The sequence below is a fragment of the Camelus dromedarius genome, chromosome 11 (genome assembly GCF_036321535.1).
Source record: "Camelus dromedarius isolate mCamDro1 chromosome 11, mCamDro1.pat, whole genome shotgun sequence".
Lineage (NCBI taxonomy): Eukaryota > Metazoa > Chordata > Mammalia > Artiodactyla > Camelidae > Camelus > Camelus dromedarius.
In genome coordinates, this window is record NC_087446.1 from 34817702 (window position 1) to 34830112 (window position 12411).

The 12411-nt window shown below is 34.6% G+C and overlaps 1 protein-coding gene across 3 annotated transcripts in view; it reads left to right on the top strand.

Moving 5' to 3' along the window:
• Nucleotides 1–8156, top strand: part of SCYL2 (SCY1 like pseudokinase 2) — a 55771-nt gene extending 47615 nt beyond the window's left edge. For 2 of the 3 annotated variants that reach the window (XM_010989998.3, XM_064491625.1), the window contains exons 15-18: nt 1338–1404; nt 1543–1638; nt 2628–2747; nt 4947–8156. In XM_010989998.3, coding sequence (XP_010988300.1) covers nt 1338–1404; nt 1543–1638; nt 2628–2747; nt 4947–5591 — 928 coding nt within the window. In that variant the 3' untranslated portion in view covers nt 5592–8156. The remainder of the gene's footprint in view (nt 1–1337; nt 1405–1542; nt 1639–2627; nt 2748–4946) is intronic. The other variant, XM_064491626.1, reaches the window with a different exon arrangement.
• Nucleotides 8157–12411: the final 4255 nt, after the last annotated feature.

Below are 12411 nucleotides of genomic sequence, written 5' to 3' on the forward strand. Positions count from 1 at the left end.
AAATGGAACAGAAAAATTGAAGGAGTTCAATTTGACTGTATGTAAAACATATAAAATTTTTCCAACATGTTAAACTGAACTGAGCTGTTGAAAATCTGATGTCATTTCTGAGTACAAAAGTGTAATATGATGTAATCTTAACATTTTCTCTACATAAGGAAAATTTTGTTTCCTAGAAAATCTCTTGTCACATTAGCCATTGACATTGTAAACTCAGGATGCTGATCACCAAGAGCGCCACTTAAAAATACTTTTTGAATCTGTGAAACCCTGGTGTTTTGATTCCTCCCTTTCTCTTTTCTCTAACCCTAGATACATTTCTAGAGCACTCGTTTCATATGTAGTAACACAATATCCATCTCTTTGTTTTTAGGGAGAAATTTCTAAATTATTTGCAAAATACTAGTATTCAAGGGAAGAGGGGAAAGGTGAAAATTATTCAGTGGAGAATGTCAGTTTTTTTTTTTCTTTTTCTCAAATGCCAGTTTTTATAATCAAATCTCCACTATCTTCTTTGCCCCGGAGAAAAACACATGATTTTAGAATGCCTGTTCAAATTTAATCTGAGCCAAAAGACATCTGAAAATCAGTAAAATTACTATCAATTATGAGCAAGGTCCCCCAAAAGAAACTTTTTAGCTTCTGTTCCAGTGTAAGATGAAGGCTTCATGGAAGTAAATCCACAAGGTGTAAAATGACTCAAAATAGCCCTTTGTATGCTCTAAGTATTCCTTGATGTATATATTTATGGTTTGATGGATTGACTGTATTAACATAGGAACCCTGAAAAATAATCTTTAACCGTTTATAACAGAGAGGAATTTTCTATGTAGTATTTATACTTAAGGTGCAAATGAACCTTCTTTTTCATCTTCCTATCTAAATCTAACCTATTTTTCAAAGCATAGATCTTGCCCACATCACTCATTCAGTGATTATAGCATTTATTGTTAGAATCACAGATTCTGAACTTAATCACAGTAAATTCTTTATATCATATCTTGTCTCTTAGTGAGCTATAAACTCTCTGATGGTGAGAACTATACTCACCTGGTTTTAAATAAAGCAAATAAATTCTCACTGAGTGAATTCTCCAGTAAATCTCAAATGTTGAGTTAAAAAAAAAAAAAGACTTGTATACAGATGTTAATTTGGGAAGCAAGCAGATACTAATAGTAAGTAATGAAAAAGATTACGACTGCCTTTAAAGAAAGAAGTTGCATTTTGTTTAGACTGTAATCAGTTCCTTGTGGATGAACTTTTTAGTACAAGTGTTTTAGAAACATGCATTCATGTATTTCTTTTTATTCCTTTGTCATAATGCCATTCTCTTGCAGATCTTTGGATATAGGAAATCAAATGAATGCTTCTGAGGAGACGAAAGTTACAAATGTTGGGTCTCAGGTAAGAAGATATTTGGATTATTCTAATTTTTGTAAAAAGTGCTTGACAGTGTGCTTCATTTCAGGGACTTCTGGTCTTTAAGCAATAAAATCAGAATATTTTCATGTCATTAAAGTGGTTGATTTTTTTCTATTTCAGCAGATTGACAAAGTCTTTAACAACATTGGGACAGACCTTCTGACTGGCGGTGATGCAGAAAATAAAGAGGATGGGTTACAGAATAAACATAAAAGAGTAAGTTTCTTTACTGTTCTTTTAGTACTCATATTTATTTATTTACGACTTACATGAACCACAAATTTTTGTTGGGAAATGCTATTTAGCTTAATAAGACACATTCTGTAATTATCTTTGTGAAATTTAAGTTGTCAGTGGAACATGACCTGACCCATGCTGAAAATAAAGATACTTAAAAATCTTAACTTCCTTTATTATTCAGCTTCCCATGTGGTAACATTTCTAGATTGCATGACTTCTTTGTCCTTTCTACTACACTTTGCCAGTCACATCCCTGGATAAATTCTACAGTGTCTCTTCTCTGCTTCTGATTTTGAATAATAAACTATAAAATTGTACTTTCTAATTGAAATTTTGGCTAGCATCCAATACAAAAAAATATGTCAGCTTTGAATTTCCGCTGATGACGGTTTTCTATTCATTCAACAAATATGAGTACTTGTATGTATGGAGCCAAGGAACTACTGGACATTGTGGTTTACAAAATTGCAAGGGAACATACTATGAGCTTGTAGTTTAGCAAAGTTGATGTTAAGAAAAAGATATATCAAATTTGATGCAGACATTAGCAGTGGAAGAAGTTATTTGTTCATGTAAAACAAAAGTTGTTTTTTTACTTCTTTAGCTTTTTGATAAGTTCCTAAAATATTTTCGTAGTGAAATAAATTACAGTTGAATAAGAACCTCCCAGTTTTATAAAGTGAAATCACCTAATTATGTTCTCATTGTCTGGAAGAAGATGATTCTAATGAATGGTTTTAGAATAATAATTTTATTATGATTTTCATACTGGAAATATTTTAGCACAGATCCTATAAGTTTCTACCTAAAGTTAAATCTTATAATAATATGCTGTGGCAATCATTAATACGGGACTAGTTTGCAAACTATTTGGTGTTGTCAGATGTACCACAAAGAAATCTTCTGTTTTACAAGTTGAAGTATGTGTGTTGCCAGTTGATTTTTTTCTTTTATTTTGTTTTAAGGCTTCACTTACACTTGAGGAAAAACAAAAATTAGCAAAAGAACAGGAGCAGGCACAGAAGTTGAAGAGTCAGCAGCCTCTTAAACCCCAAGTGCAAACGCCTATTGCTCCGGTCAAACAGGTCAGAGTTCATTTCTTTTGCATAATTCAAGCCTACAACTCTTAAGGAGTGAAGTAGTATAGAACTTAGTCTACCTACTAGTGTTTTATAATAATATATTTCAAAGATTATTTTAATATGTAGTTTCTAAGAAGTATGGACATAACAGATTTTCCAACAACTCCTCAATAGCCTGCCTAATGTATAATGTTTTGTGATAGTGCTTGTTACCAGTAAATAGGAAGCTAGATGAACAGGAAGATTTCTTAAAAAATAATTAGGACTCATCGTATTAATTCAACTCTGTTCTTTTTGAAATGATCAGGAATATTATATTCATGCATTTATGTACTTTTAAGCAAAAAGCAATTTTCACTTTTTGGCTTTTCAGTTATAGTCAGATTTGTAGCTTGACTGAGGAATACTTACCTATAGGTCCTGACCAGTATTTCCTGCTGTGTTCCAGGCACTGTTCTAGGTACTGGTGTTATAGCAGTAATTAAGGTCTCTGCTTGTAGGAAGTTTACACTCTTACTGGTTTCAGAAATAACTATCTTAAAAGCTTTCTTTAAATTATTTTTTTGTTACCTCTTAATCACTAAAATTCTTTCTCTGGGAAAAATCTTTGTAGGCCAAGAGGCAAAATAAAAAATATTTTGTAGGTACTTATATAAGAATAGAGAAAATAAATTTCCACAAAATTTTGATGAAATTCCAAATATAAAAACAATAGAGTATCCTTTTCTATAGTACAGATCTATCTAAAGAGAAGAATGCAGTTCTGTTTTTTAGTGGAGGGGTAATAGGGGAGACAACATTTCATTTAACTGGAATTTAAAGTTAGTGTTCCCTAATAACTAAAAACTTCCCCAGCTTGGGAAAGGAAACAGTCACCCAAGTCCAGGAAACACAGAGAGTTCCACACAGGATCAACCCCAAAAGGCACATAGTAATCAAATTGACAGAAATTAAGGATAAGAAGAAAATACTAAAATCAGCAAGAGAAAAGCAACAAATAACATAACTAGGGAACTCCCATAAGGTTATCAGCAGATTTTTCAGCAGAAACTCTACAGGCCAGAAGGGAGTAGCATGATGAAAAGGAAGAACTTACAACCAAGAATACTCTATCCAGCAAGGCTCTCATTCAGACTTGATGGGGAAATTAAGAGCTTCATGGATAAACAAAAGCTAAAAGAATTCAGCACCACCAAACTACCTTTACAACATATGTTAAAGGAACTTCTCTAGTCATCAAACCACACACACAAAAAAAAAAAAAAAAAGAAGAAGAAAGAGAAAAAAACCTACAAAAGATTGCTTTGGCAATTCAGGGTCTTTTATGGTTCCGTATTTATTTTGGAATTGTTCTAGTTCTGTAAAGAATGTTGTCAGTATTTGATAGGGATTGCATTGGATCTATAGATTGTTTTGGGTGGTACAGCCAGTTTGATAATGTTGATTCTTCCAATCTTTCCATTTCTTTGTATCATCTTCAATTTCCTTCATTAGTGTTTTACAGTTTTCAGACTATTGGAAACCTCCTTAGTTAAGTTTATTTCTAAGTATTTTGTCATTTTTGATGCAATGGAAATGTTTATGCCAGTTACACAATTCTGGTTTTTGAAGTGGGGGAAAAAGTGAATAAAAGGTCGTGAATGACAAAATATCCTTTTTTTATGGGTGAGTTGTATTCCATTGCATATATATGCTACATCTTCTTTATCCATTCATCTATTGATGTGCACTTGGGATGCTTCCATATCTTTACAATGATAAATATAATGTTGCTGTTCAAAAAAAACAAATGTCCCAGTGAAGCCAGTACCACATCAAATGAGCCTCAGCTGTCCTTCCATCCTGATATAAAGCGTCAGCTAGTCTGTGGACTCCCTTTAGGCCATCTAGAATTCAGAATGCATATGTGTAATCTAAATATACATATTTATAAACATGCATAAGTAAATATATAAATTTAATGATAAACACTGTTCCTTATCATCAAATTGATTGCAAATGTTCATCTTTAAAAAGCCACATAAAAATATGTGGCAGGCTGAATTTGGCCTGTGAGCTGTGGTTTGCTTAGTCTACACTAAGACATGTAGACTGTTGAGCTTAATTTTAACTTGTCCTTTATAATATAGTTTATCAAATGTTTACTAATTTTAAAGTAATTTGGAATTCTTGGAGATAAAGTAATTTCCTCATGTTTTTCAGACTAAGGACCTGACAGACACATTGATGGATAATATGTCATCTTTGACCAGTCTTTCTGTTAGTACCCCTAAAATTTCTGCTTCAAGTACCTTCAATTCTGTTCCTTGCACGGGCCTTGGCATGATGTTTTCTACATCAATTGATAATACAAAGAGAAATTTAACAAATGGCCTAAATGCTAACGTGGGCTTTCAGACTTCAGGATTCAACATGCCAGTTAATACAAACCAGAACTTCTTCAGTAGTCCAAGCACACCTGGAGTGAGCAAGATGACGCTGGGAACACCTTCCACTTTGCCAAACTTCAATGCTATGAGTGTTCCTGCTGCTGGTGCGAAGCAGACTCAACAAAGACCCACAGATATGTCTGCTCTTAATAATCTCTTTGGCCCTCAGAAACCCAAAGTTAGCATGAACCAATTATCACAACAGAAACCAAATCAGTGGCTTAATCAGTTTGTACCACCTCAAGGGTCTCCAGGTATGGGCAGTTCAGTAATGGGAACACAAATGAACATGATAGGACAATCTGCCTTTGGTATGCAGGCTAATCCTTTCTTTAACCCACAGAACTTTGCACAGCCACCAACTTCTATGACCAGTAGCAGTTCAGCTAGCAATGATTTAAAAGATCTTTTTGGGTGAGGTGTCTTGCTCCTATTTTTAAAGGATTACTTCAGTTTTAATCATGAGTGAACTGATTTACATCTTTATATAGTTGGCTTGGAGGAACTACTTCTATGGGAAAGTGAATGGTTCTGAGGCAGAAAACACCTGTTTTCATTCCAGCATAGTACTTGTATGGACTACTAACAGTTGAGGTTTTTAAAGCACTGAGGATTTTTTCCTCTTACCAATTCCTCTTCAGGTTTTAAAAAGATCCAACCCATATCAGTTTCAACGAGAAAAAAAGACATCTAAGTATCTTGCAGGATTTTTAAATCAGTTGTTTATTTTGGCTTGTAAATTTTGGTGTTATTTAAAAAATTGAATTGATGGTAATTGCAAGTTTCATCTCAAATACTACATGGTACATAGTCTGCCTTCACAAGTCATTAGTCTTCATTTTAATACATGAAAAATCTTGATGCTGTATTGATTTGTTTGCATTTAGTGTGACTGAGTGAGAAAATGATAAGCATAACAAAAAAGATCAGGTCATTTGCTTTTTCCAATCTTACCACTTCTCAGATGAACTAATGTTTAGTATGAAAGACTTAGCAAATACTGCAAAATTTAACTTAACCTTGATTTCATTGGCTTAAAGTAAACTATCATAAATGCAAACTCATCATTGTAAATTATATTTTAGCATGGTCTGTCTCAAATAGTAATGTATTTTTCTGCGTTTACTTGGATATGTTTAGAATCACTTTTTTCCTACTGTATCACAGACAGAAGAGGTATGTACTGATTTGTACAGATAATTAACAAAAGGCCTCCCGCGTGATTTCCCTGACTACTGCCTTCATATTTCATTTTGAATTCAAACTTCTGAGGTTGCAGCCTATATGAATTGCATTTTCAAAAGGAGATTTGTAAGAATTAAACTATATTTAATGAGTAAACTTTTGAGATTTCTGCTGTATTGTTTCAAAGGTAATAAACTTTACTTCTCTAAAAATGAGCAGTTGTATCTTCTGGCTACCAACAGATAAAATTTTCAGCTTGTCATGATAAAGTCTGACTTCATCAATCACTGCAACTGAGGTTTAATTCTTTTATAGGAATTTCAGGACATTTTGTTTGAATATTTTTATGTCCGTAATTACCTATTTTTAGGAAGAAAATAAATTCTAACAGGAAACATACTTTCTTTTTCAAAGCCTTTCTCTGATACCAGTTTTTCTTTGAATTGCTGATTAGCCAACCCCAGAGTCTTATGCTATAAATGTCATTTGATTTTCTTAAATTATATTCCATCATTATAACTTTAAACTGATCTTTCAGAGAATTTTATATGTATTATAACTGCTGCCATAGAGTTTGTGATTTTTAATTACCTGAAACCAGTGATCATTTAAAATAAATGATCTGAAGTTTAGTGTGCTGATACTACATTTATTCAAGGAAAAAATACATACACACAGACTAAATGTATACATTGAACATACAGTACTTGATTATAAAATGTAAGTTAATGATAATATTGCTGGCAGCATTCAGGAATAGGGTACTTCAGAAAATAAAAAGCTTTCTTCTGGTTTCTGTATGAGCTATAGTTTGTTACATGGCTGTAGAAAAAGGACTCATAAGAATGCTGAAGAAACTTATCCAAGAAATGAAGCACTAGGAAGATCAAATGTTTTTGTCAAATACATTCATACCTTGCGCAGGTTATCTGTCTTGTTTGTAACACACTATTAATATCTATATTGAGAAAAGCTTACTTATGGAATAAAATTGCTTAATGTTGAAGAATTTTTCTTTGTAACGATTACTGTTCATTAGGAAGTTGCTTTTATTTTGTAAAATAACTTTATGTCAGTGTTGAACTCCTAATTAGAAGAAAAACTTAATATAACAACTTGTAATTTGAACTTCTAAATATAAAATAGATTATTTGAAAACATGTAATTCTTAGGTAATTTTCACATCTTGAAATTTGCTTGTTCATTGAGGTAATGGTGCTATATTTTTAGGAAATTTTCTACAATTTTTTTTACTTTCTTGAAGATATTTTGTGTGTCATTTCAATCAGTTGAACTGTTACCATTGTCTTTTTCTGTTGAGAAATTGTTTCTAAGAAATAGTGCTATTTTTAGCCTTGTGGAGAAAAATATTCACAATACTAGATCACCTTAAAATTATTTCTGACATTGACAGCGCTTAAATCCCCTGTGCTTAGAGTAGAAATTGGTAGGTTAAACAAAGCACCTCACCTATAGATAAAAATTACCAGAAAGATTCCCTTTTGAGTGGTGGTTTATTCTCCTAATGTTTAAGCGTGTGATATATGTAGAGGATGTAACAAGGGAAATGGGAATAGACTATGTAATGTGACTGGGGTTTGACTGTTTTTGTTTTTATTTTGAAATGCTTATAACCCTTCTTTCCACCTGAATAAGTTAAGAAAGTAGGTTTTTGTTATTTTTTAACTGTAAAATACCTCACATGGTTGCTTTTACATATTAAAGGAAAAGGTGTATGTGAAAGTACCTCATAGCAAGCACAGAGTATGCACCAAATAAATTTTAGCTTTGATAAAAACATTCCATATTAAGTTGTGATTTCATGCTTTGTTATTTACTGGTCTAAATAATTTTAGAACAAAACAAATTATAATTCAAACTATATAGGATTTTAAAAGATTATGTTGTTGGCCTTCAAACTGGTAACTATGACACTTACATGTCTTACCTTACAAACCAGTATGTGAAATTTATACCTGAAACAAAAGTTTCAGAGTATCTTTAATACATAAGTATAGTCTGACATTTTTTACTCTATCATATTAATTAAAAAAAAAAAAAACCTGGTTACAGTCCCTAAAAGGATTCCATGATACAGTTTAAGTAAAACAGATAATTCAGCACTCTCTTTCTCCCAGAGGATGAAGAAACAGAGGGTCAGAGATTTACATGGCCTAACTCAAGGAGGTCAGCCAGGGACAGAAACTAGATTTTTTTTTTCTCCTGGTCTGCAATCTCTCTACCATGTTGACATCCTTTATATTCTTTACTGTGTGAATTCTTCTGGAGTTGCTTTTGTTGAGATGGTTTAATGTAGTAAGTATTGTGTGTTCATTGCTTTTTCAGTCCCATAGATATATTTATGTTGGAAACATTGGCACTGAAGAAGGAGAGGACAATGATAGAAATAGAAATGATCAAATAGTCAAAATCAGCTTCTGGGCTACTTCTGTGAATTGTCGATGAGGAGGGGTTGGGGAGCCAGGTTAGCAGTGCTTGCATTGCCCAGACATGTAGTAGAATTAAAGCATATAACCTTGAGGAGGGGGGCAGTACAGTGGAAAAAGTCATTTAACCAAAATAGAGCTTGTTAGATATTAGAAACTTCTATCCAAAGCAGCCGAGTTGCTCCAGCCACTGATGGAGGATTTAACTACCCTGGAGTGCAAGCCACATATGTAATTTAAAATTTCCTAGTAACCACATTAAAAAGTAAAAATAGATGAAATAAATTGTAATAATATATTTTATTTAACTTAATAGAGCCGAAATATCTTTTCAACATGGAACTGATACAAAATTTAATGATGTATTTTACTTTTTTTTTTTTTGTACTTAGTCGTGAAATCCAGTATGTATTTTACACTTAGCCTATCTCAATTCTTGCTAGTCACATTTTCAGTACTTAGTAGTCATGTGTGGCTAATAGCTACTATGTTAGACAGGGTAAGTATATATAGAAGGTAAGAAGCCAGAGTGAACTATGGCAGTTAGCAACTTACTGTCTCCTAGCTCCAAATGCATCCTTCTTTGCCCTGCTTTGTGGTACTCGAGCTGGACCCTACAAATGGGTCTCCTTTGCCGCCAGCCTGGCAGAATGTTAGGCTTCATTGGTAGAGGGCCCTAAAGTGGCATTGCAAAGCAATAGCAGCAAGAAGTCACGTCTCACCTGGATTCTGGTTCTCCATTTTATTTCACTGCAGGAGTCCAGCAGCCTGAGCGTAGTAGCTCCAGCACTGTCTCGGGTCACATTCTCCCATCCCTGCTACCACTTTGGAGCAGCTCCATTGGGCTGCTTTCAGCCACTCCCTCAAGCAGGTCTCTCCTCGCTGGCCTGCTGACAGATGCTTCACCACTGGTGGGCTGAATATTCCAGTGGAAACCACGCCTTTGCTGAGGAAGTGTGGTGCTCAGCTTGAGGGGTTGGAGTGGGGAAGAGAGCCTCTCCCAGTCTTTTAGTTCCTTAATTTTTTCTTTTTACTTTCTTCCAGCCTAGAGGTAGTAGCTGTTTTTTGTTTGTGTTTTTGCAATCGCTACTTCTGAACTCCTTAGAGTCGTAAGATGCCTTTAAACAGTTAGCCACCTTCTACTAGTTAGTAATTGTTTCATTAAAATTTCCCTGTCCAGATATCTGGTTTGGGCTCCTGACATCACCTCTGATAAGACTCCTCAATCTACTACGCCATTTAAAAAAGGGGCCATGGATATATATATTTATGCTGCTAAGAAAAGCCATAGAAAATTATAAATATGTAGCCTATATTAAATCTTTCCTTTCTAAAAGTTCTTTTGAAATATACCTTTAGTGGAAATATAACTTAGTGACTCTAATTATACCTATTTGGTGCAGTTTCAGTTTTTATCTTTGTTCCTCTACTTTTTGAATATATGTTCTTTTGTGCGGTGGCCTACATTGCTGGGAAAGCCAGTGTTTGGCCTTCATATAAAAGTAAATGAGATTGAGACTAATGTTCAGAGTTTGAATGTAGGAATCAACATTCATGCAGTGATCAAACAAAAGTCAAATGTGAGGCATGTCCATGGGCACGTTAGGAGAAGAGAGTGTGTGGACTTTGGAGCCACGTAAAGTTGGGGCTTGAGGGGGCATGTTTTAGAAGAAATTTCAGGCATTTAACAGCATTCATGCTCTATGGAGGTAGGATGGGATGCTACACATTTGTTAATGTTGGAATAGATCCAAAATTGTTTTTAAGAAAGTCTCTTAAGATCACTTTTGTGAAGGGATAGAGATGCCTCTCCCTGAGGTGGTATCCTCACTAGACTGCTCCAGTTTCAGAAGGGTCTGGCATCTCTACCCCAGCTCCAATGATCATATGGAGCTGACCCTAATCAGCCTTCTTATCTATACCCAGATACTTGACAGAGAACAACTTTTGACTCTATTGCCCAATATTCAAAATCTCATTTTTGAGAAATGTTTATGGAGGAGGCCAAAAATTGAGTAATCCATCTGTTTCTCTGGAAAATTCTGAAAAATTAAACCTTCTATGGAGACCCCTATGCCTGGATTGCCTTGTTTTGGCCACACATCAGTTGTTTTGGACTATATTGTGATACATATTCGTGCGAGGGATGACGCTGGTACACTCTAACGTACAATAGCTTTTTGAGGACCCACAGGAGAAATTTCAGGTTTCAGCTGAGGAGTAAATGTGCTTCTAAGCAACTAGTTTGCTCTTCTCTTTTAAAGTCTCCGAATAAGATAACAAATCACATATTAACAGCTGGGAGTTTCAACCAAATTGGCAGTCCATCTGTAGCAAATGTATAGGACATTTAGTAGTATGTATTGCTCAGTACTTACCTTTTGGCTTTAAGTGATTTTTAAAATTCTTATTTCTCCTTTGCTCTGATTTCCATTTTTAAAAAAGAGTTTTGTATTATGTCCTTAGAAATTCTTATTTTAGAATAAGGTAGAGTGTAAATAAGTATATGGAGTGAATGAGTTTAAATCTTGTCTCTTTCACTAACTGACCAGAGTAAGTTTTCTCAGCTATAGAACGAGGATCATGTCTTACAGGCTTATTAGGATGAAATGAAGTCAACATGTGTGAAGCGCCTGACAAGGCTCCTGACATATGGTAAGTGCTCAGTGGATATCCCTACCTTGCTTATGATGGACATAGACCTCTAAAATAATATCTGCTTACATGAAGACCAGATGCTTCACCATTGTTTGAATACATTTACTTTTTAAAAATGAACCCAAAATCATTTATAGGTTTGTCCCTGTGAGATTCTTGGGATATGAATAGTAATGAGATATAGGCCTTGCCCTCAAGGCATTTGTACTGTGCTTATAAAGGCAGCTGAGTAACTAGACAGTTACAGGACAGTGCAGCGTATGCTGTGACAAGACTACATAGGCGAGGTGGCCAACCTAGACTAGAGGAGTAGGGAGGGCTTCTTCAGAGGAGATGGGGCCTGAGCTCAGCCTTGGCAAGAGCCTTTTGAAAATTGTTTGTGATGCTATCAAATGATTACTTAGGAATTACATTTCCCTAAATTAAGCTGGACCCTCTGGGGAGGGAGTTAGAGCAGGCAACTCTCAAGTTCCTTTTGAATTCAGAGATTACATGAAAATTGCTTGAATTAAGGAAAGTCTGATCAAATGACTTGATTACCAGGAAAAGTGGAATTAATGTTGGCTGAATAAGCTAGGGATGACACCAACAGAAAGTAAAATAAGTGAGCTATAGTGTTACTTTTTCATAATAACTTATGCATCATTGAACATTTCAGAAATTTAAGGATCCACACTTGTGAGCTCAGTAAAGGTACGCTGAATAGATAAATAAATCTACTTTAAAACAATGGCTGGTTTCTGGGGGGAAAAATGGCATAAATGTATGTAGTCAGTAAGCCACCAGAAGATGTCACTGTCTCCCAAGTAATGGTCCATTACCTTGGCTCTTTTTCAGGTACATTTTTAAACACTGACAGACAGGCTGTGACAGATTGATGTCTGGCCTATAGTTTCGTATCTTTAAGAAGGATAGGCCCTCACAGGAAATACTTGTTAAGGTGTGTAG